This window comes from Pyxicephalus adspersus, chromosome 1 (genome assembly GCF_032062135.1).
Source record: "Pyxicephalus adspersus chromosome 1, UCB_Pads_2.0, whole genome shotgun sequence".
NCBI lineage: Eukaryota > Metazoa > Chordata > Amphibia > Anura > Pyxicephalidae > Pyxicephalus > Pyxicephalus adspersus.
This window is the reverse complement of record NC_092858.1, coordinates 126,404,030-126,428,062: the sequence shown is the minus strand read 5'-3', so window position 1 is coordinate 126,428,062 and position 24,033 is coordinate 126,404,030. Positions and strand designations below refer to the sequence as shown.

The 24,033-nt window shown below is 38.9% G+C and overlaps 2 protein-coding genes across 2 annotated transcripts in view; one reads left to right on the top strand and one right to left on the bottom strand.

The window, feature by feature from the left end:
• The window catches only part of NME7 (NME/NM23 family member 7), a gene marked incomplete in the record, with an annotated part of 94,873 nt that extends 93,782 nt beyond the window's left edge, over nt 1–1,091 (top strand). The window contains 1 exon segment of the mRNA XM_072426681.1: nt 864–1,091. Coding sequence (XP_072282782.1) covers nt 864–896 — 33 coding nt within the window.
• Nucleotides 933–12,859, bottom strand: ATP1B1 (ATPase Na+/K+ transporting subunit beta 1). Its single transcript, XM_072426692.1, has 6 exons — nt 12,578–12,859; nt 10,257–10,385; nt 5,275–5,430; nt 3,751–3,935; nt 3,574–3,654; nt 933–2,291 (listed from the first exon to the last, which is right to left on the bottom strand). The coding sequence occupies exons 1-6, from the start codon at nt 12,675–12,677 to the stop codon at nt 2,031–2,033; spliced, it is 912 nt and encodes a 303-aa protein (XP_072282793.1). The 5' UTR covers nt 12,678–12,859; the 3' UTR covers nt 933–2,030.
• Between the last annotated feature and the right edge of the window lie 11,174 nt (nt 12,860–24,033).

The window sequence follows — 24,033 nt, the reverse complement described above, 5'->3', positions numbered from 1 at the left end:
ATATCCTGGCATTCTGCACTGCATGCGCAGCTCAATGTACTCGTAAAAGAAGATTGTGAACAGGCAGGTAAGCATGTTTTATTGCAAAAGGGACATCGCCTGTATAAACCAAATACTTCATTTGAATATTAAAACTATGTTTTTCCTTACTTGTAAGTTTACTTTAAATGATCTCAGATGCAGAATAGCCACTCCTATGATCTACATAATGAAATAGTAAATACAATGTAACAATACGTTGGTACACTATTACTCAATGACATTTGCAGATTATCGGTCTTTCTATTTAGGAGTGACAAAGTAAACTACTTCTGGTTTATATTACGTAACAATTCCCATTTATCTATTGGACTACCAGTAATTGCTGGAAATACTGGCCGGGGATGGGCACTGGGCAAAATAGATACACGTCCTAGAAACTTTGTTGAACGTAGCTCCTACATAAAAGGTGCTGGAGTGGTTGAGGTTTTTTTTTTAGATAAAGGATGATTGTAGTTTAGCTGTTTATTCTACAGCAGCAATCTGTAAGGATTAATAGGTGTCAAGTAATAAAGTCAGATCTCCTGAAACTGCATATTTCAAGTCAGTGCACAGAAAGTATCTCCTTGTACTCTTAATTTATCCATCTCAGCAAAACATAAGCTTTATGTTACATTTTAGTATCCAATTTCCCAGCACAGGTTGTCAAAATAAAAAGCAATAAAAAGCAATGCTTGACTGCTTTCCACTATCAGCAGCAACCCTTTGGTTTTATAAAGTTTACCTTATGACAGATAACATTTCTGTGGAACAAGGCGTTGAACCATGCAAGGTTTCATGGCCACAGATTTCAAAATGCAATAAATCATTTTTTTTCTCCTCAGGTACAATATTTCTTCAAAATTCTAGACAATTAAAATTCCTCCCGAAGAACGAGATGAAGACAAGAGAAGTGGATTTATTCATTTTATTGTCTGATGTTTTGACTGAAAGAGCACTGTACTCTTCGCAAATATTACAGATGTTCGAACGATGTGCACACAGTAGACACATAATACATCCTATGGATACTGCATTGCATTTTTTTTTAAATAAAGATTTATTTTTCAACACGTGACTTTGGTTTATTTCATACATTAGTTTTTCTCTTGAAGAAAAATAAAATTGTACAACTGCATAAATATAAAATTCTTCCACCATGAAAATGGAAAACATTTGTAAAGACACAGCACCAACTTGGATGCTTCCTGAAAAAAAAAAAAAAAAAAAAAAAAAAAACCATAACTAAAAACAATTAGCCCTATTCCTTGCAAAAAAAGTGACAGTCTGACCCAGGCCTCGACACACCTTCATAAAATAAGAAATAAGGGGAGGATTGAATTTAAAAAAATGCATTAAATACAAAACACAGCACAAACCATCACCTCTTAAGTGTAAGTGAAGCTAAACAGAAAAGCGCCCCCTCCCCTTATCTAAATAAAATCAACGCCACACTGACATGACTTCATGGAGTGCTATTAAATATTCTTATTGGTTGGCCTTCTCTTTTACAGAAACAAAAATACCATGCCAGTTTTATTCCCATAATAGACTATTTACACCTTGGACTGCAGGTTTGATCACATAAAGGAAGATCATACAACAGAAACATGGCTTGGCGTATACTGTAGATTCTGCACATATGCTGCTGTACAAGTACACTAAAAAAATAAAATACACAATGTAGCAATATATACTGGGGCCAGAAACACTGCTTACTACATTTCGATTATGGAATCATATTTTACAGCAAAAATGGGCATGTCCCAAGGTTCAAGTCATTTATTCATTTTTCTAAATTTACAGTATAATAAATACTTGTTGCTATTGCTACACCTTGATTTTACATTCTAACCCTAGTAAATGCAGAAAGCTAGTGTAAAGCGTATATATTTAGTGTAGGTCCCATACATGACAGTTTGTTCAAGACTAAAAGTTTTTTTTTTTTGTTTGTTTTTTTTTTTTTGTTTAATTGAATTTAGATTATGATACTACCCGGGCTGTGCCCATGATCAGCTCTTTATCTCAAACTTGATATCGAAACGTCCCTGAAAGCGATCTTTATCGCTATAGTGTATGTTGTCCCCAAAAGCCTTGCACTCAATGCGGACTTCAGTGTCCAAGGTGACGTTAAATTGCACAGCAATAAGGGGCTGGAGATAGTCGGGTTGTAGCAGCTTTCCATAGTAAGGATAGTAGTTCAAGGGGAAACCTCCGATTCCGCTCATTCCAAAGTATTCCACATTTCCAATCTTTGGCTGATCGTCCTCTTTCTGGAATACAAAAAATGTTATTTTTTTTTATTATTAATGATAAATGTCAGTAGTTGTCTCATCATTAACATAACAAAATATATGTTACTTTTTTTTTAATAAGCCTTCAAGGCTATTTGTAGCTGTAGACACGGTGGGGCAATTAATCCTCAAAACTCATAGCAAAAGCAATGACATCTTCTTTTCGTAAGCGCACCCTGCTCCCTCCTTCCAGAACTCATGCGTTGTGTTCAAAGACTATAAGGCTGAAGTACCACAACTAAGAATTTGAGAAAAGGGGAGCTAAACTGTGGAGAGAAGTCCTTCAGTGCTTCTGCTGTGAACTGCTCTGAAGTGAATACAGCTACAGATGTCAGATTTCCCAATAATGACAATTTTTAATGCATTTCATCTGCTTTCAGTCCTTTTTTTACATTCTCCAGTTGGAAGGCCAAACAATCAAAAATGGTGTGGAAACGATTTTTTCTTTAACATGGCAATGGTATAATGTTATTCTATTTCTAACACAATTTTGAATCCTTAAAACTTTACCAAGTGCTTACTGTGATCCATTCACTTCTTTTATCTTTTCCTGATGAAATCTAAAATCGCCAAGCGTACGGCCAGCAGGTGGTTTAATTGGCCAAAGATCACAACACTTTGTCATTTATTTTACATAACTTAGTTAAGTGGAAGGAGTTTTTTAGATCTAAAAAAGATTTCCCTAACCCCAGGCATGGATTGTATTTAGCTGTGTAAATGTAGATACTGCATATTTCCGGTCTCCAAGAAGGCATTTCATGCAGTTGCTATTCATTAAAGAGAGAGTTGAATTTCCACAGCTGATGTCTATAGTGGAAAGAATTGTGGAACACTCATCTACAAAGCCTAACACCTAAAAATAGACATGGCCATTCCCTTTGTGATTAGGTGAAGAAATATGTAGATAAAGAAGATTCCCAAAGTACATAGACACCAGCTGTGTCTTCAGATGTGGTGACGCGTGTGACCAACTGTCTCCATTCACCTCTACAGATGCATTTAGCCAGCATGGCAGTGACCTGTACATCCTTGCCCATGACAATGCCTGCACTGTATTATATTTTCATATATACATATTCAGCATCAGGGATACTCGATATGCACATGATTTATCTGGGTAATAAAATAGGTAGTAAAACATGGCAGGTCCCATTCACTGGGTTGCTTTAGGTGTCCAGCATTACACCAGTATTTGGGGTTTCTTTTACAATCAACGGTTATACATTTTAGCAATTTACATTAATCAACTTGCACTTCTTACCTTTCCTGCACAAATAATAGGAATAACAAATGGATTGTAAGATGCTCCGGGGACCCCAGGGAAAGTTGCATTCTGAGGGGGCTGAAACAAAAAGGAATGCATTAAATTTCAGCTGCATAAAAAACAAAACAAAAAAAAACTGAAGTTCACAGATGAGACTGGAAAGCTTAGCCCTACCTTTGGTTTGTATCCCACAATCCTGTTAAGCTTGATGATCACACAGGGTCTGCCTTCCTTAAAGCCAAAGCTTGGATCTTGTAAACCAGAACAACTTCCAAGCCATTCTCTCTTGAACTTGCATGATAATTTTTTGCCATTTTCTGGACTAATTGGTCCTTGGTCCATGTAGGTTGAAGGGGTCTCTGGAAAATTAAAGGCAGGTTCAGCAAACTCTTTCACTAATAGGTTTTGTATTGCTAGACAACCTTCTCTAGGTATATATCTTTATTGATTTGTGACTCAAAGTAAAGAAGCAAAAGGTAATAAAAAAAAAAAAAAAAAAAAAAAAAAAAAAAAAAGAATGACAAACCAGCAATTAGAATTTTTAGCAATGTGCAGGCCAGCAATGTCAAACTTTTTTTGGAAAGTAAATTTAATAAAAAAGTAATTTTTTCCTTCAACACTTTACTGATCTAGATTCCTTTTACGGCAAATAAAAAGGTGTTGTGATGTATTTGTCACATTCTTTATTATTACGCAGCTCTTGCACACACTAACATCCTCAGGGTTTGATACTTTTTAGGTGGCACTTTTTTTTTTTTTTTTAACCTCTTCATTTCTGGAATTACTGGATTTCATAACAGAAAAATATTTAGTAATCTGATTGATATTTTACCTTCAAACATGTGGATTCTAGTGGTATAGTGATACCATTTCCTGGAAAATAAACTGATCTCACAAGTAGGACCTTTGCACTGAACTGATTTCATGTTTTTTTCAGGTCAGGTTCAGTGAAATAAACTTTATTTTATTAAACAAATGTTGAGATGCTTTGTCCTTTTGTTCTACATAAGGAATTGGGATTACTCAAGATAAATTACAGGGAAAACACTATTTAAGCTTTGGCTGAAGTTTATTCCAACTGTGCCACTGTTGGAGATGCATTATTTCCTCCACCCTCCTCTCCCAGCGAATGCTTTGACATGAGCCACATTCCTACCGGATAGACTAGGACATATAGGTCTTCTTCACCCCATCTATCTAGATGGAAGGGGTTTGGGTAAAAGGATTGATCACATGTAGGTCTCCTTCAGCCTGATTTCCTTCCAACTAAACGGATAGGATGGGGGACTGGGATTTTTAGGGCTCCTTCAGCCTTATCCTTTTCCAAGTAGATGAGATGGAGGAGAGGGATATGTAGGTCTCCTTCAGCTCTAAAAAGACAGGATGGAGGACAAGAGGGCATATATGCATTCAGCAGCTTCAGTCTCTTAAAAATAGATGAACAAAAATGGAGGATTTCAAATATATTTGCCTTGTGTGGTATCATTTTGTGTAAAACGAAATATTTGGCCATGGACAATATCTTATGGCTTATGTTTGAAGAAAAAAAAAAGCTCTTCAGCCAGCACATCATTCTTGGGTATTAAAGGGTCCATGGTAAATCCAACTTTCAATCTCAATAAAAGTACAAGGATAAAGAACAAGAAAAAAATGGTTTCCCTGTTTAGCAATTACCCACAAATGCTGTTTTATACTCACCAGAGCAATCTTTAAAAATCAGTGGGTCTGACTGCCTGCTGCTGTTGTATTGTTCCAAAAATGAAGCTAGACCAGCCACATAGTCCTCGTATGAACTTGGCTCACTCAATGAAAATGTGATTTCTGTTTTTATAGCTTTGGGCAGCTGTGTGAGTCCTGGAATAAAAAAGTAACAGTTGAAGTCAATAATACTTAAATCCCCAAAGGTATCCTATGTACGAGATACATAGAACAGCGCTAACAAGCAGAGCTGTGGCTTCATCACATGTCAATGTGACAATCAGGGTGGTACACCTCACCAACAACACTAAGGATCTACACATCAGTATGTGGGCACATACAGACAACTTGGCAGCACTAGGTGTGCTTGGATTCTGAATGACAGGATTGTGACAACCCTGATAGCTAAACCCCTCAAACGGCTCTCACCAAAGACATCCTTCCGTTCCATTTTCAGTATATTAGAGGGGATTCAAAATCATATTCCCACAAAGAAGAGTGTGTTACATCTGTGTGTTGTGCCAAATCTAAACCGTGAACACCAAGTTTGGTTCAGCCCATGCCACAAGCATTTCAAGCAGGGGCTGATCACGGTTTGTAGGAACAGGTAAAGCCATCTTTTTGCACAAATGCATAGCCAGACCCAGATGTATCTGGTTTATTCAGCAAGGCAAAGAGCAGGGTGCAGAGTAGTACAGGGAAATCATTATGGTTGTTGCTGCTGATTAAACATCAGAATGGCGCGTAGGTAGCATGGGAGCTTAATGATGAGAAACCACAGCAGATGTGCCATAACCTACAGCAAATTTTACTAATCCTTTTAAAGCACAACCAAAGTTACCATTCAATATGGAGCTATAGGTAGCTAACAATTCCTGCACTGTTGTTAAATCAGCTTTCTCCTAAGTTATTAAAATCAGATTTAATGGTAACTTTTCATGTGCTCTGCCATTGCTATCTTACTTTGGAATAGCCTAGTTCCTTGGGTATTATGCTGACGCACTGGCACCAATATTTAACCTGGAACAAGTACAAAGACCAAGGAACCCGGAGGTCCTGATCTGCGTACTTGTTAAAACCCAATAAGGCAATGGGGTCAGGAGCACAGCCATTTTTTTTCTCTGTAATTCTTGAAAATATATTTTTGGAGAAAAAAAAGTCTAAATCTAACTGAAAACTATTACTATACTATACTACAAGACACTATAGTTGAGTTCTGTATTACAGTTAGTAAAGGTAAAATATTCAAAATTCACCTCTATTTTATCTTCCCATAGTCCCTAGCACAACAGAAAACAAGCTAGAAGTGGTGGGCCGTGTGCTGAAGGTTACTACAGCCATTCCATTCATAATTCATTCCGTTGTTAGCTAAAGTTTCCAGCAGCAATAGTACAGTCAGTAACGTTCTAAGAGGATGACAGGCACCCTACCACCTCAATACAGTAAACAGCAGTGGTCATTAGTGGCCCAACATGGGGGATCATGGCAAAGCACAGTCACAAACAATTGTCTTGGGTGAAAAAAATTAAGGTTTAAGACAATCAGATATTAGTGCAGCCAACCCAATATGGTTTCAGGCACTAGAAGCTGGGGGGGTAAAATTTTTACTTATGGGAGGTTACATCTACATCCATAGTCTGGTGAGAAGCCATGTGACACAGAATGATGTCTAGCTGCTATAGGAAATACTGAGGTCACTCTGTATGGAGGAGGTATGTGAATCATACATTGGCTGAGGGGGTTTACAAATACTGTAGTTTACATATGTATTACAACTATGTATTCAGTTTGTTTTATAAATAAATATATAATTTATTTTGGCACTTTCTTCAGTTTTAGCTTTTTTAAACTTTGAAATATGCAGAAATGAACAAATAAAGCAAAGTACACTAATTCACTTTACACTGCACATTTCAAGCAAATAGCATATTTTTATCTAGCTAAAGGCTAAAAAAAAAAAGAAAAAAACCGTTGGCCGTGAATTATTAACTAAGCCTGTGAGTCAAGGTCAAATCTAGAGAAGGGAAGTAGCACTGATCACTCCTCCCTATGTATTACATTCGTCAGCACAGCGAGCACATGGAGGAAAGAAAACCCACACACAAAGCACAATCGCACTTCCCTTTTTGGGTATGGAGGCCTCACATTCTGCACTTCAGCTTGTTCACTTAAGATAAGACTTGTAACAGCTTACAGGGTATATAGAGACACGTGTCGCTGTTCTATGGACTGAAGCTCCCATATGTGGGGTTGGACTGATTGCAGATATACAACATTAAATCACAAAGCCCGTCCTCTCCAGTAATAACTGTTAATAAGCTGTAACAAGGTTTATCATTAATTTTCGGAGTAATGTAAATATTAACTCGTCCTGTCTGGCCTGTATAAAGGTTGGGCAATAATGAGCAGAAGTGAGATTTAAGGAGATTTTACTTTACTCTAAAGCTCTAACTTCACTTATCTAAATGTTCTGTGTATTATTTTTATGGAATATTTTAATATTAATACTATAAATAAAACTTTTATTCACAATACTCAATAAATAAATAAGTAGAATTCTGGTGTTATAACATTTCCAATAGGTGGAAGTTGCACCCCGGACTATAGCACAGGGGTGCTGCTCTCTTAGCAGAGGAAGCTCAGCACTATGAATGTAAGACAGCCATCTGAATTATTTATTATTTGTTTACGTGATGTTAACAGATACTGTGGTTCCACAATACACATATCACTTCTTACACTGTGTATGACACTGCTACAGCCACACAAACTAAATATTTTTGGTATGTGGAGAATATTTGGATGACAAATGATCACTGGCAGTTTTAGACTTATGAAAATCAGCAGTATTTGCTTTGCAGCACTGACATTTGTCTGTGTATAGCTTGCATATCTTATACTGCAAAATAAATACTGTACATGACAGGCCTCTGAAATATTAGCTGCCTCTGCTCTTTGGCTTGAATAACTTTGAATTCTTTTGAGTCACCGATACAGAACAATTATGCAGCAAGTGACATCTAACACCTGATAAAAAGGACTATTGTGGGTCAATAACTGAAAAATCCATGGGTAGCCAGTCAACTAGGATTTTCAGAAAGGGAATTAGGCAATTGTTCCATCTGGAGAATTTTTAATTCAGTCTTCAAATGCAACCAGCTTACAATAACCAAAAATCTTATCTTAGACATGTCATAGGATGATGAGTGAGAGGGACAACTCCAGGGACTTCTTCACACCGCCATTCCCTTGGTGACCACAAATATGGCTGAATCCTGCAAGCTAAATCTGGTCCTATGGAGAAGTCACATAGATGGTCAGGGGTGTTTGACAAATGAATGCCAAAAGCTCACCCCCAACACTAAATAAGCAGCAGTGATTATCCAGTGCATGGTCCACCAGGTCTACAACCAGTGTGAATAAGCCCCTAAAGTTATGGGGTTCTATTGACAAAGGTCAGTAAGACAAACAGAAAGGGTGAATGTCCCCAGTGGGGATGCAGAAAGTAAAAAACAACAGATCCAACTTACATGTATTATATGCTTTACATCTGTGGTAAAGCAACATATCCTAGCAGGATTTAGGACTAAAGAATACATGAACTGTCTAGTTAATTGCTGGAAACATCAGCAGTAAAATGAAGAAGTACCTGGAGATTACAGTAACTCAATACCTTTCCCTAATCCCATTGGTCATTATCAGCAATTACTAGTATTTTACAGCCCAAGATAACATTTCAGCTTCATTTGATCATCTACTACAACCTTGAAGCTACAGTCTAAAATCCAGCAATAAAAAGAGATAGACCTGTTTGGATATGCGAAGTCAGGAGGAGGTACTTGTTGGTGAGGTTGGACAGAGGTGTAACACCCTTACTCAAACATCTAGTCAATAATAAAAAAATTAACAGTGGAGATGTAATGGGTGATGGCCAACATCGTGACATTTGATCAGCAACAACTTTAAATAAAAATGCAGTCAAAAGCAGGAGCAAGAAAAGCTGTTCAGATATGGGAATTCAGGAAAAGGCACGTGTGGATGGATTGAGGTGAACACCCCTACTTACACATATAGTCAATTCAAAAAAAGCCAACAATCGAGTATTGAGTGATGGCCAGCATTTTAACTTCATTTGATCAGATACTATGGGTCTGATTGATGAAAGCTCTTTATGGCTGGAGAGAATTCACTTTTAACCAGTGAAGCTCGGTGATCCAGCAAACCTGGAATGGATCTGGTCCAGGATTCAAAACATTTGCTAGCTAATGACTTTGAAAAAAAAATCATTCCATGTTTGCTGGATCACCCAGCTTCACTGATGAAAGTGTCAAAAATCCATCATTTAGAACAGCTATACTTGTTTAGATATGAGAATTCAGGCAGGGACAGCTGTTGATGGGAAACACCCCTACTTCTCTGTATAGTCAATACATAAAACAAAATACACAATGGAGTAATAGGTGATGACCATCATTCCAAATGTCATTATTAAAACTGATTTACTAAATTGCTGCTATAGGTAATACTTTATGTTTATAGAAGTCTAGTTACTGATTTGGCCCTACTATGTATACATCACTACAGCTAGAAATCCTCTGGAGATCTTCCAGTGACTCGATGACTTGACCCCAACATCCAAGCCTATAATGAACACGGTCAGATAATTGGTGGGAATGCCGTTATCTACAGCATGCAGAGCTGCCAGCCACTGTGACTGCAGACAAAAATATACAATGATATCAGTTGTACCAGCAGATGTATCATGACATCTAGTCAGTCACTAAGTGAACGATACACAGCCCAATGCCATTTATCACAAGCTCAGTTCACTAAGCTTTAACACAAGGATAAGACTTTTTTAGCCATGTGAAAGTGATTTTCAAACTTGCTTTTTAATAAGGAATCTTATCCTGATGTGAACTGAGCCCAGTGTCATTAGAACAGAATGTTAGGGATCAGTAATAAGTGCAATGTGACATTACCTGGTGGTGCCACACGATCCTGATACTTTGGTTCATAATCACTGATGGTTAACAGCAATACTTGAATGGTCCCAATAAAAATACCAGCTAAACACCCATAGAAGACCAAATAGAATAGGAGGATTTTAACTGCAAAACAAAAACAAAGAAATAATATTACAAACTTTATAAGTCATTGAAGCCAGGTTTATTATAAAACAGCACTATGGATTAATTTACAAAGACCTCACAATACCTATACCTTGCCGGCAATATAAGGTGACTATAGTTATAAAGGGTGAATTATGATTGGTTGTTAGGGTATCCCTCAACGCCTTACTGACCTTTATTCAATAAGGCTATAGCCTGGAAGAGCCAATTCACAAGTGAATCTGGCTGATTAGTCAGGGTAATTATATTGAGAGAAAGCTAATTGATGACAATCTGGCATATGAAACGTTTCCAGATTTAGCTTGAGAAGTATCCAATGCGTGTAACATAAAGCCTGGTTACACAAAGGCCTGGCCACTACTAGTGTCAGGAAGAGGCATGTTCATAGTTAACGCTGGTATCCAGGCAGCATTGAGCAAGTGTCAGTGACGTCAGGGAGATTTGGAAATTTTTTCCACAGCTCAGCCATAGCAGAGAAGAACAGAACCATTGCTGCTAAGCAAACATGTTGTCACTGATCCCCGCCAGGCTGCGGGCTGTCATTGTACTTTCACGCCGGCCAGGTTTTGCATATGGAAACACAGTGATCTACAAAACACATACATTTCATTGTACATAACACAAACAGGAGAGCTATAGAAACATCTCACATTCTGTACTTTATAACAGATCACATTATTGTAAAGAAATATAGGATTGTCAGGATTCGGGGAACTCTTCCAGCCACATCTGCTCAGCCTCAATTATGGGCAATTATTGTAACCGAGCCCTCTGCTACCTCTGTGACAATACACGTTTATTATAGATTTATCAATGGAAGGTATGAATTCTCCAGGCATTATGTAAAATAAGGTAACATATTTTAAGTTAAGGAGCAGAAGAGCTGTATATTGTACACAAGGTATCAGAAATCTTGCTATGCAGAGACCTTGCAGGTAGATGGCAGAGAATGGTCCAAGGACTCTGCTGTGCCATGGCTGTGAGCTATGCAATATATATCTATATATATATTAGTGTGATACTTTGTATTAGAGGAACACACAAGCCAGTCTACATCTTTGTAGGAAGATCAAAGCCAAACAACAAACATGATGATGATCCATGACCTAAGCGTATAGAGTTAGCCAGCAAAAATGCGATTCACCCAAAAAAACTAACTGGAAAATTCACAGGACCGTTATTATTCCCAGAAAAGGTGACAACCACACCTGGGTGCCATTTTCCCACCAGATATACCAACCATAGCTTACAATCTGATTCCTAACATTCACACACAACGCTGACAAAATCCTTAGTAAAAAACATCAATTCTCCAATAAATCTACACAAAGCCAAAGATTGCTTGAAAACGCCACCTTAACCAGGAGGGAATGGCACAATGTCATTATGGTACCCATCAAGGTGAAGCTTGCTGGGTACCTATGTATAGCATTGTATAGAGCCAGAGTCACATCAAGCCAATTATTTTCATGTTACACGTATGGAATGAAGCTAAGGGTGCGATTTTTAAGATGTTTCCATAACTACCAAAGTTCATCAATTATGAATGATGTACAGAGAAAGGCGAATGGGTGGGAGGCTCTGGGAATACTTTGGCTTGGCTCCTCTATTGTGCACCTTGGAGGCCTAACTCAGGTTACAGCCGGTTGCTAGGAAACCACCTTTGGAGGACCCGTTCATTCCTGGCCATTGTCCTGCCCCCGGCTGGTTGTAGCCCAGACACCAGATCCCTGGCACTGCCAGCATTCTGCATCCACATGGCACGCTGGGCCATAACCGGTCACCTTGACTAACCTTGAGCACTGATGTATGATCACTCCCTTTTGCCATCATGCTGGGTGACCCCCGCAATGTATAGGGATTCTCCAGCCATGAAGCTGTACAAAGGTCACATGAATGGCGCTGGTGATGCCCCCTCCCTGCCCATGGTAAGATGCAGTCAGCCTGTGCTTAGATGAGTATGGGTGATGGTGACACGCAGGGTTTCCCCTCCCTCTTGTTATAGATTGGCTACATGGGTGTCCTTCAAAATGACCTCTTCCCCCCATAACAGGATGCCATGAAAGGCAGAAGATTGCAGCACAATCCGATCGCCCGATCACCATGAACACACGGTGCAGGGACACAGAGGACACCCCGTCACCTTGCACCCATCGCCCGCTGATACTTACACCAGCTGCCACCTGTTCTGCCCAGGAACTCCTTCTTCTCCGAATTCCAGATGAATTTCTTCCAGCCACCATCGCTTTCCTTCACTTTGTCCCTGGCCATGTTTAAATTGTGCTTTTAGATTTCAACAAAGGGCGACGTCCAGATCTCGGAAAAGTTGTGCGCTTCCTGGTTACGAGGTTTGATCGCTGTGTAGAAGGGAAGTTGGCACCGCTGGTGTAAATCACATAAATGGACAAGCAGCTGATTCAATGACAGGCGCTGCCGGCGACAAGCACGGGACAACCTTACACCCGGCGAGGTCTTCTCCTTCCTCGCCCCCGAAATATATCTACCTTCTCCTCTGGGGGGCGTGGCCTGTAGTAAAGCGCGGCCAATAAGTGTGAAATGGATACGAGGGGAGGCGGGGAAAAGGGCGTGGTTTCTAAACTGCAGTTCCAAGGACGGAGGTGCAGAAGTGTGTGGTGCTGCCCCTCCCAGGACGGAAAAATAAAGAAATTATTCCGCGCCTGTAAGGTGTACAAAGTGCGGCGCTGGGCCTGCTATGGCGAGTGACGGGGAGAATGAGGGCTGTAAGGACATTCTAAGGAGACTTGGCTGGGGATAGTCGCGGCTGTGTCAGGTGGAACCCTCCTGGCGTGGGTGGCATCACGATACCACAGCTGGTCATGGTTGGTTGGGGAGGCGATGATGCTCCTCATGTGTGTGACCTCACAGCATCGGGATGAAGGTCGTGAGGAGAGAACCGCGCACCTGCCTGAGAGGAGGGGGAGGGGATAAAAATGCTGAGCATCAGCTCTATGCGTATAATTATTACACCCGGAATACATTGCATTATACCGGAATACAACACACTCGGAGTATATTACACCTAATACAGTAAAGTCTGGCATACGCAGCAGTGTATATACATTCACCCATAGCACGTCAGGTACATTGGCACAGGACAACGCCCTACTGGCACCGCTTTGCCCCGGGGGTAGAATATTTAGCAGGGTGCCTGTTTCTCCCCCTAGGTAGTGCCCGTAGCAGCATCCATGCCTGGTGTCCCCATATACATTTCTTCACCTATTTGCCCTTCATGCACTGTTCCTGCCTCCCCTCCCGCCTCATGCCCGCGTCACGTGACCCGTGTGCTGCTCGGTACCTTCCATCCTGTAATGTGCCGGCTCTGTGCGGAGCAAAATGTCTGCCAGGCACAAGGGGTTAATGTTCAGTCAGGGAAGGGGATATAAGGTGAGATATGATGCCTGGGGTAACCCTGTGTGTGGTGAATGAAGAGTTCAGATAACCCCGCCTGTGCCCATTACCAGGTGCAGCATCCTTTTCTGAGGGCCACTAGAATCACACTGTATATTCAATGTTTATGTCTTATTTACAATATTGTGTTCAGTCATGATAGCTGAGGACAGACATTCTATTGTATCCAGTGATGGGGGGGGGGCACCTGCTGCGTCCTCCCGCTGCATCCTCCCCACCTGAGCTGTCAGTCACCATCCAGGACTAAACGTTGTCACGTGACAGCTACCTTCACAAATATGAACCATTGTCCCATGTGGGGAAGGTCTGTCTGTAGGAGGCTGTAGTCCAGATGATTCTCCCTGGAAAACATCCTTCATGACCATTTCCAGTGACAGGTAAATAAATGAGTGAATGTACACACACCACCATTATATACTATGATGGGGGACAAGTGAGCTGCTTATGTCCTCCATTGAAGTACAGAGCTGTCTGTCCTAAATCTGATAAACAATGATTGCTGTACACTTGTCATATTTTTACTTGGAACAAGCACAAGGGTGAGAATCATCTAACATTAGTCTGCAGCTTTCATCAGAGCAATAACCAATAATCACCACCATGAAGGGCACTGGTCAGCCACTTTATGTTTTGGGATGACAACTGTCCTCTAATTGAGTTCTTGTGTTGTCACCCCACCTGATTCAGCAGTTGTGCCAACACATTGTATACAGAGTGGTCACCAGTCCACGGCATACTGTGCTGACACTGGTACTGGGCTTGTATTCTGTCACTGGATGAAAGATCCTGGAGGAGATCCCCACCTCAGAGATAAATATATATAAAAAAAAATACAATATGCCGAACTAAAAAACTCAAAAGTCATCTAGTTAGGGTTTGGAGGTGGCTGGACCCTGCCAGGTTTAGTGTTGTGGAGAGTTTTAGCCCTTTTAATTATTTTAATTAGTAGTATTGAAATAGCACCAACATAATACGCAGCGCTGTACATTAAATAGGGGTTGCAAATGACAGACAGATAAAAACAATGACACCAGAAGAGCTTGTTATCTAACACCATCTGAATGTAGAGGGACGGGGATCTGAACATCTCAGTCTGCCAGGATTGAATTATAATCCTACGCTCCTTAGACAGCCCTGTATCTGTTATTAGTCAGGGGGTCATCATTTTATTCAGCTAGGAAGGGGTTAAGGTTCCTATATTTGAAGAATGCCTTTGGTTGCTTTCTGTAATTATTTATTTTAAATTGTGTAATTTATTTTGTAATCCCTCAGAATTCTGCACAGCGTCTCTCAGATACTGGATACCTAAGGATTAGACTGGAGCCGAGGAAAAATGGCAGGATAAGGTGACCCACACAAGGTCAGATGGTGCTGTTTGTACTCTGCTGTGTGATGGTCGCTGCTCTGAACCATTGGGGTGTCACTTATCATGCACGAAGGATCGAGATGGTGATAGGTAATTCTTCTTTTAGAGTTGATGCCAGTGCCCTTGTAGAATCGCCCAGGCAGGTGGAAACACTCCAGCAAGGCTGGGTAGGATGGATTGTATATCAGTGTTTTTATCCTTTAGTCCTAGGCTGGTCCCTTGGCTGCGGTCCCTTGAGTGAAGTTGTAGAGAGGAGGGAGTGAAGAAAGGGATTTATCATTAACCACTTACTCAAGGTCACAACCACATTCAGGCTGGTTCAAAAGCATTTTCTTCTATTGCCCTAGGTAGTTCATTCTTGCAGTTTATTGCCAGGTGAGAGGTTCACTTTTGTAGCAGCAGCGATAAAATGCAGATTGTTCTGGTTAGTTGCCCAGCAGGACAGTAAATGAGTTCATATGATACACTAATGAAAAGAGAGTAGGCAGATGTCTCAGAAACAGGATTTTTATTCCAGGAGGGTTTAAAGACTAAGGCGATTTCTGGAAATGATATGCGATCCCTAAAGGGCAATGTGTTTTTACATTTCTATATAGCAAGGTCAAATAGCAGTAGGTGCAAGAAAAGTCTTGTTTCTTTCTACAAAATGAATCACAGCTCCCGTTTAACCAGCAATGTGACTCATTCATATATCTTTCATGATCACTTAGGGGTTAAAAAGCAACAACACTGCACACACCTGAGCATCAAAAAATGCTTCTTTCCTGCATTCATCATATTACAGAAAATAATGTCTCTTGTGGAACGGGTGGGTTGCCTTGATCAGGTCCCCAATGATTAAATGTTCTTTGTTTCTGATAAAGCAGTTCTTAGCAGCCTGTGTAATCTCAGCAGAGCGCCCCACCATCCTCAGAAAACTATTGCTGTTTGCTGCTCTGGTACTGTCTTTTCCTGACAGCTGATCTCAGGGGTCTGAGCAAAGCAGTCCTACTGTGATAGGCCCAACAGAAGGAGTGGGGGAGATTGTGTATCTGAACACCCTAACTCTAGGCATACACTATGTGATTTTCTCTCTACGGTATTTTTAATTGATATTACTATAGACATTTATATCCATCCTTTGTAGTATGGTATGCAATGTATCATCCAAGTTCAGTTTTTGATCTGTATCGAAAAAAAAAACATTAATTTGCTAAACCAACTCTTCTGTAGTGCAATGCAATGTTTTTATTTAGTCGATCGTCTAATTGATCACAAATATATGTCCTGCATTATAAATGTCAACAAACTAGTAGATTTATTTCTTGACCACAGAGCAACTTTAACAGAAAATACCCCTCTGAGAAGTTTTGGGACCCTGTTTTTTCAAATGTAGGCACAAATTTTGTAATCAGTGAAACACCAATGTAATTTTTAAAACTAATAAACAATAAATATTTAAACAACATATGAATGTAGGATGCTAACATTTGTCAGGTAACCAACTTCTGTGAGAAGTTTCTGTCCAAAAATTAATACCATACCACTTCTCCAGACTTAATATGTTGTTACCCAACACGTAAATCTGTGTATCTGATAACACTATAAAGCAAACAAATATACATATCTGTACCTAAATTTCATATAATCCAGAGGGCAGGTTCAGACCTGGAGCACCACCAAGTGATTCCACGCGGTTCCTGGTGGCTTGCACTATGCCGCTTATTCAGTCCCTTGGTCCGCAGTGCTGGTTCTTTAGGAACCAATATCTGCAGATTTGACAGCTGCCAGCAGTAAGTAGTATTAAACTGCACACTGTTGCCTGCATTTATTCTCTATTGGGCTTCCATGGGTAGAAGCTACATATAGTGTTACCCCTGAGGCAGCTGACTGCAACCTCACTGCCAATCTGTACATAGCCTTCCATTGATATCTATTAAAATTTTAAAAATGTTGTAAATATGTAAATCTACTCATTACTTGAATGCTGGTATAATTGGTATATTGAATACTCACATCAATTCAAAAGCCGCTTATTTCATGTATACCGCAAAACAAAGGCCTACAACACAAATATAACCTGAGAGAAACATGACCGGTGTAAGGAACATGAACTGAGAGCCCTGGTGAGTCCTAAACAATTTTTGGTTCCCATAAAAGTATGCCAATTAAAGGGAAAAAAAAGTGATACATGAATAAAGACATGATTTAATTAGTCTGTTACTTCTCATTTCACTCTCCAGCCACAGACTAGGAAAGGGACAAGACCTGTATGTGTTACTTGACTGCAGTAGAGAAAATCGGGTCTCCTGGCCTGGCAGACAGGGCTGTGCTGTGTGGCAGAGCTAGGATATTTTAGAACCAAAATGACAAAGATACAAACCACTTGGCAGGTCAAACATCTCCCATTTCTGTATTAGAACTGTGTTGTACAGAATCTTGCTGCCCTGCAGCAAGATTGATAGATCTCTCCCTGAGGGCCACTAGTCTGTCTATGGCAGTGTGAAAGGTTAAAACCCACCATACAAAAGTAAAGCTTATCCCATAATGCAAGAGTATTCAGCCTTAATCTGCAAATGAGTAGGGATCACATACCATTATACTGGTATACTTTCATAGGGGGTTGGAATTTTTCATATGCTCTGTGGTGATTAAAAAATGCACCCCACTACTACCTATTAAAGGATAGATTTATTGACATGCAATGTATAGTGATTTTTTTCAGTTGCACCAAGACTTCTCCTTTGTGACAGCAAGGATTCTGATCTGCATCTAACTAGGCCATGAATTATTATTATTATTTAAAAAGATTTATATAGAGTCATCATATTACACCAGTACATTAAATAGGGGTTGCAAATGACAGACAAATACAGACACAAGAGGAGGAGAGGACCCTGCCCCGAAAAGCTTACAATCTACGAGGTGATGAATGGTAATGGACAAACCTAAGACATACAAAAGTTTAGGGGAAGTAATTACTTAGGAGCCACATCCATGTTCCTGTGAATCCCTCAAATTCGCTAAATGATCAAGAATAGAGAAGAAAGAAAAAGGAGAGGCTTTTTTGAGGCACTAGTACACATTCCAATATAAAATAAACATACATTTTTTATTGAATTGTAAATATTAAACAGGTATTAGAAATAAAACAGTATTCAAATAATGTATGTAGATCATGTCATAACACTTTCAGTACCATACAACCTTTTGTACATCTAAAATAGCAGAAAAGTACAAAAATCAAAATAGGTCTTTCTTCCTGACGCATTTCGCCCAAAAGGAGAGTATGAGGGACCACAGAGCAACACTAAAGAAAAAAACAACAACAAAACACTATATTTGCAAAAAAAGCCAAATGATATATTGTATTATCAAACTAAAGTCAACACTGAAAAGAAATGGTTTCCAAAGCCATCATATTTTCCTGAATTTGTCACTTACAATTGATGGTAAGTGTCAGCAGTATTACCTCAAATTCGCTAACTTTCCATTCTTCCAGAATATGTCATCTAATAATCAACATGCAGGATCAGAAGTGAATGTCAAAACATGAGCTAGTTACTCTTGAAATCACATGTTATAGCCATCCCTGTGTAATCTACATGTGGCATGTATGTAAAAAAAAAATTACCATTTGGCAGTGAATTAATAAATTCTCCCATATATAGGAACCTTTAGTCATTTTATTTAGTATAGGAAGGAACTCATTTAATTTACAGATGTTCCCTTGTAAATACCTGAACTGTGGATTTTGCCACAGGTGATCATTTCAAGGTATTGTTCAGCTGCTCAGGAAACACAGAATAAAAGCTAAATTTAGCTAATTGTTTTCTCCAATGTAAATGTCTTGTACACAATGGGAGATCAATAATAAAGTCTTGTAGACAAAGACAAATTGAAGGTTTGCCATTAATGTACATACCATTAGATGATTGTATGCATTTCCACCTGTTTGTACAAAGCAGCCTAAAGACATCCATAAACCCCTGCTTGATGCATCATTGTGTGATGTAATGGTACTGAGTCTTATCAGCAGCTTCCTTGTGTATTTAGGTACTTAGCATACAATTCAAAGCCATACAGGTGAAATGCAAAGGTGACTTTTTAGGTGTGCTGGGCAGGGATTTGTGTGGGGGATTGTTTTCTATTAGACTATTGCATTCAATGACCATTAAGTGTAATCGAACCAGGTTTCATTAGTAGTGTTTCCACCTCCTTCAGTGGACTGCAGACCACATATGGTATAGACATACTGTAAATATAGAGAGAGGTGTCCCGTGGAAATGGTCTGTAGGACAATTCCAGTGAAATGAAAGAAAGAAAGCAGGAAAAAAAATCTATTGTAGCTTAAAAAAAAAAAAACATCCAAGGACTTGTAAGCTACAATATATGACATTTTCACATCTACATGTGTAAATGATAATAGAGTTAAGAAATGTAATTACTGGTTCATTACTTTGGAAAAAATAGATTTCTGTGGGATCCCCCACACAACAGGCCAGTTTACACACAGGAGATATGGTACACTCCATCTACCATGACTGAAAAATGCAGCAATTCAGTCTTACAGCACAAAGTTCTGGGGATTAATCTACTCCATAGACTTGAATAGGAAAGAGATTAAGTTCCCTTTAATCACTCATTCATGAGTCTGCTAGGTGATTTTTTCCCTATATTAACTAGGGCATACCCCACAAGATTATTCTTAGGAGACTGATAACTCAACAGTTGCACAGCAATCTCCTTCAGTAGCATGAACAAGGGATTTTTAGAGTCTCTCAGATTAAAAACCACAGTATAGTTGCAGCCTTAGCAATCATTTAGTTATCTTTAACTTTGGAAAATGAAAATATATTTACACCTTTGCACAAGCCTTAAACATAAGCCCGGAATAAAAGTTGCTACCAGAGTAAAAATGTGAATGCCGTAGACATCCCTTTTCACCTGTCATGCTGACAGAAGTTCAGTATATAGTTGGTATTGTTTCTGCACTAATGGCATACCTTCTATGAATTCGGAAGGTTAGAGAGAGGAACATATCCTCAATATATTACCTGTTTGGAGCTGTGTAGGTGACCTGAAGTTCTGAAACGTACTATGTTCAATGATTAAACAGCACGTATGTGCGTCAAACAATGAATAGGGGTTGTTCTTGTTTAACAAATGCATGTATGTAAAAATGTTTCAGTGAGGTTGGATGTACTTCTGAATGAAAATATATTATTATATTTGAAAAAAAACACCTAAGGCATATGTCAAGGCAAAATAAAAACAAACATATGCAGTACATCTCCTAATACATGATCGTTTCCCTTTGTTAATTCCTTTGGAGACCTTGGAATAACACTAATCTGCCAGAAATGCACTCAGCTACTAACTTCCTTATGTGAAAAGACACCATATTCCCTTTTTGTGGACTGAAATTGCAAAACTTGTCTGCCCTTCCCTATTAAATCCCTTTCATTTCCCTCATGTTTACTGCATTGAGAGTAATTGTTTTTTTTTTTTAGTGAAAGACAAGAATATTCAGGACTTTCAGCACAAGACACAGGACTGCTATGATTTTTTTAAATGACCAACAAGTCATTTTTAGCTCTTAATATAACATTTTTTTCAATGGCAATTTTAACAGCCAAAATGGGAGCAAATAAGAGAAGTCATTAAAAGTTATATAGACTTTGGTACAGCCCTTCTCAACCCTCTCAACTTCTCATGTCTTCAAGGAGCCCCAGCTATAATTACTATATCCACAACTCACAGTACATTAGTGTGGTGGTCAGTGGGAAGAATGCCTCTTACATTGCTGGCTATTACGACGTAGCCAAAACACAGCCAAAAGAAATTGGTGTCAGTGGTAACTGACCTGAGAGGTCCAAATTGCTCATTTTTCGAGGAACCCAGGTTGAGAAACACTGCTTTAGTAAAGTAGGTGTATTTTATGAAAGGTCACATATAGAAATGAACTGAACACATTTAGATTGACAAGCACATAGCTGCAGGAATGTGTTAAGAAATTTAATGTTTAACTCAGTCACCTGAAATGAAGGAGACTGCCCTTGTATAGGATATGAGAACTTTTACACATGGATACCTTCCCAAAGCTGAACAAAAGGTTCAGCTCCATCATAAAAGTTATTGCTTTGATATTTATCTCCACTATCTGACTGGTATGTTAATAGAGCAGTGCATTTCAAGAAAGTGCTGATAATAAACTACGCCACCAAGCAGCCTTTTTATATAAAATGTAATTTAGATTATATTTAAATTGTTTTGTTCTTTGTGAAAAGCTGCTGTTCATTTTCCTGGCTGGTTCAGTTTTACTATTTCTAAAATCAGTATACAGAATAGGTTTAGCAAATATACCATAACAAGACAGTAGTAGATAGTGGTCTTTGATAAATGATAACAAGTGATTCATGTAGGTAAACCTGACTCTGGAATTGATTTTAAATCTTTGCATGGTTATGTACCAGAGCAGGAATAAGTGCAGCATGGTACATCTATGTATATTACCATCACTGACATATAGAACACTATTTGGTGGAGATCTGACCTTTACATTTACCTGATCTGCTGACTAACTATAATATATAAACTTACTTTTCTATCCTCAGAAGTGGATTTCTGAACAACATAGGCCATCCACACACCAGGTTGCAGTCATTCCACATTCCCATGTACCATACATGGTTACAAACTACCACCCACCTGCTTGGGAAATTAAGTTGTGCCCCCATGTTGACCAATATGACCACCATGTTGCTGTCCCAAAAGTTTGAGTGTTTTTTACAGCACTACTTTCAGCATGCTTATGAAATGCCTATGGCAGAGCAATGTGACATGTTCAATTCAGCTTTAATTTCAGCCTGATATACTCTATTTTAGGCAACATGACTGTTCTGAAAATAAGAATACTTATCCTGGTGGGTTAGCTCTGTGACCCTTAGGTCTAGCCAGTTGGTTGAAGTACTATGGTGGGAGGTGTACATGACATTTGGCATTTAGTTAGTTATTACAATATATATATACATATATATATATATATATATATATATATAGTTATTACAAATAATATTATTTAGATTTTTAGGAGTTTAAAGATTTTATGATTGGAGAAGAGGTGTACTTTTCACACGTGTTGCACCTCCTTTTTAAAATAAACTGTTTTCCCAGTTATTAGCATTTTCATTGTGTTCCGTTTTGTTGAGGTATCAGTTTAAATCCTAATTGAATGTAATGGTCACAGAAGTTGAGCAAAGCTTCCCTGCTGAGTAACCTTCTAGAGGTGAATGTCTTTACTAGTTTCACACCTTCAGTGACTGTGGAAGCAACACAGTGTTGTTTTAGACTCATGTTTGTTTTAGGAGATACCCATTTTTGCTGGAAATTCCTGTCCCATGTATTACTAAGGGTTAATCTTATACTCTTTCATACTTTTGTTGTGTTCTATGGTCATCCCAAATTAAAGTCTCAGGTCAAAACACCATTGAAGTCAACGCAGAAAAAACTTGGATGGTTATTTCTGGTAACTACAACAGCCACATGAATCGAAATTGCATTGGAAGTGGGGAGGAGTCTTTTTTTATATGGTTTGGAGGGCAACATGAAAAAGACACAAAATCCTTCAAGTCAGAGATTTGAGGAGTCCCCTGTTTTTTTTATAATAGTGACACAAAGTGGTTGTACCAACAAGTGAGTCAGTGACACACTGAGGAAATATTAGCCCCTTTTTAGAACTTTACACAAAGTGTAACTACAAACTAACACAACTAGGTTTTGTCGTTAGTAGCAGTAGTACTACTGCAGAAAGAGACAGGAGATGTCCCTTCTGCAATAAAACATAGTTACCCACCTCATTGCTGTCATTTTCTGGGGAAAAAACGAAAACAATCCTGCCATCCCCATGGTGCCCGGACTGAATTATTTGCCTGCATGGGAGTTACCCGTGGCCAAAGATTGAAACCAAGAAATGGTAACATTATTTTATTGCAGAAGGATTCCCTGTCTTTTATACAATAAAGGACTTGCATGGGCCATTTTTTTAGTGTTAATTCCACTTTAATGTTATTTATTTCCTATAGAAGCAAACTTTGTGACCAATTTTCTAGTCGAAATTGACTGTTACATGTATCCAAAAAGCAAGAATCTTAAAACCCACAAATATATTCAGCTTCCATTTGTTCAGGAAACAAAAAGAATAGTGCTACTTGTCATAATATGTATTAAACATACTAATCCCCAGTCTCAGAAGGAAAGAAGAAGCAAACAGACTAATGAGCTCATCTCTCTTTTACTCTGCTCTCCACTCTTACCAGAATGGCTTTTTGCACTACAGCACACCTGATTGGTTTCATATGTTGCATTTAGCCCCCATGTCAAATTCAGGTACTTGCATTATTATTATTATTATTATTAAACAGGATTTATATAGCGCCAACATATTACGCAGCGCTGTACATTAAATAGGGGCATGGCCTAGGTTTAAAGAAAAAGATATGTGTAATTATATATTAATGATTACAATGCTGCATTAAATTACATCCTTTTAAGGTGGCAGAAGTTGAGTTTCAATGACTAAAATATGCATGACATTTTTTTTTCACCTATTGATTAATTATGTTATATGGGAGTCGAAATTATGAAAAATATGTTTAAATCTAACTGGATTTAGCATGAGTTGTTCTCCTTTTCCCTACTGGGTTGAGATTTATGCTTTGGCAGCAACTTAAAGCAGAGAGGTATCCTCTCCTTGCAGGGCACTACTGCCTTTGCCTTGAAACTGAATTTTAAATTCCTTGCATTAAATGCGGTCTGTGATGTGGAGCTAGCATTGCCCATGCTGCAGGTCAT

Coding starts and splice junctions, on each gene's coding strand:
- ATP1B1 (XM_072426692.1), bottom strand. CDS start 12,677: ATGGCCAGGGACAAAGTGAAGGAAAGCGATGGTGGCTGGAAGAAATTC. Junction 3,936..5,274: donor GATTTTTAAAGATTGCTCTG/GTGAGTATAAAA, acceptor TTAATTTTCCAG/AGACCCCTTCAACCTACATG. Junction 3,655..3,750: donor TTGTGGGATACAAACCAAAG/GTAGGGCTAAGC, acceptor TTTTTGTTTCAG/CCCCCTCAGAATGCAACTTT.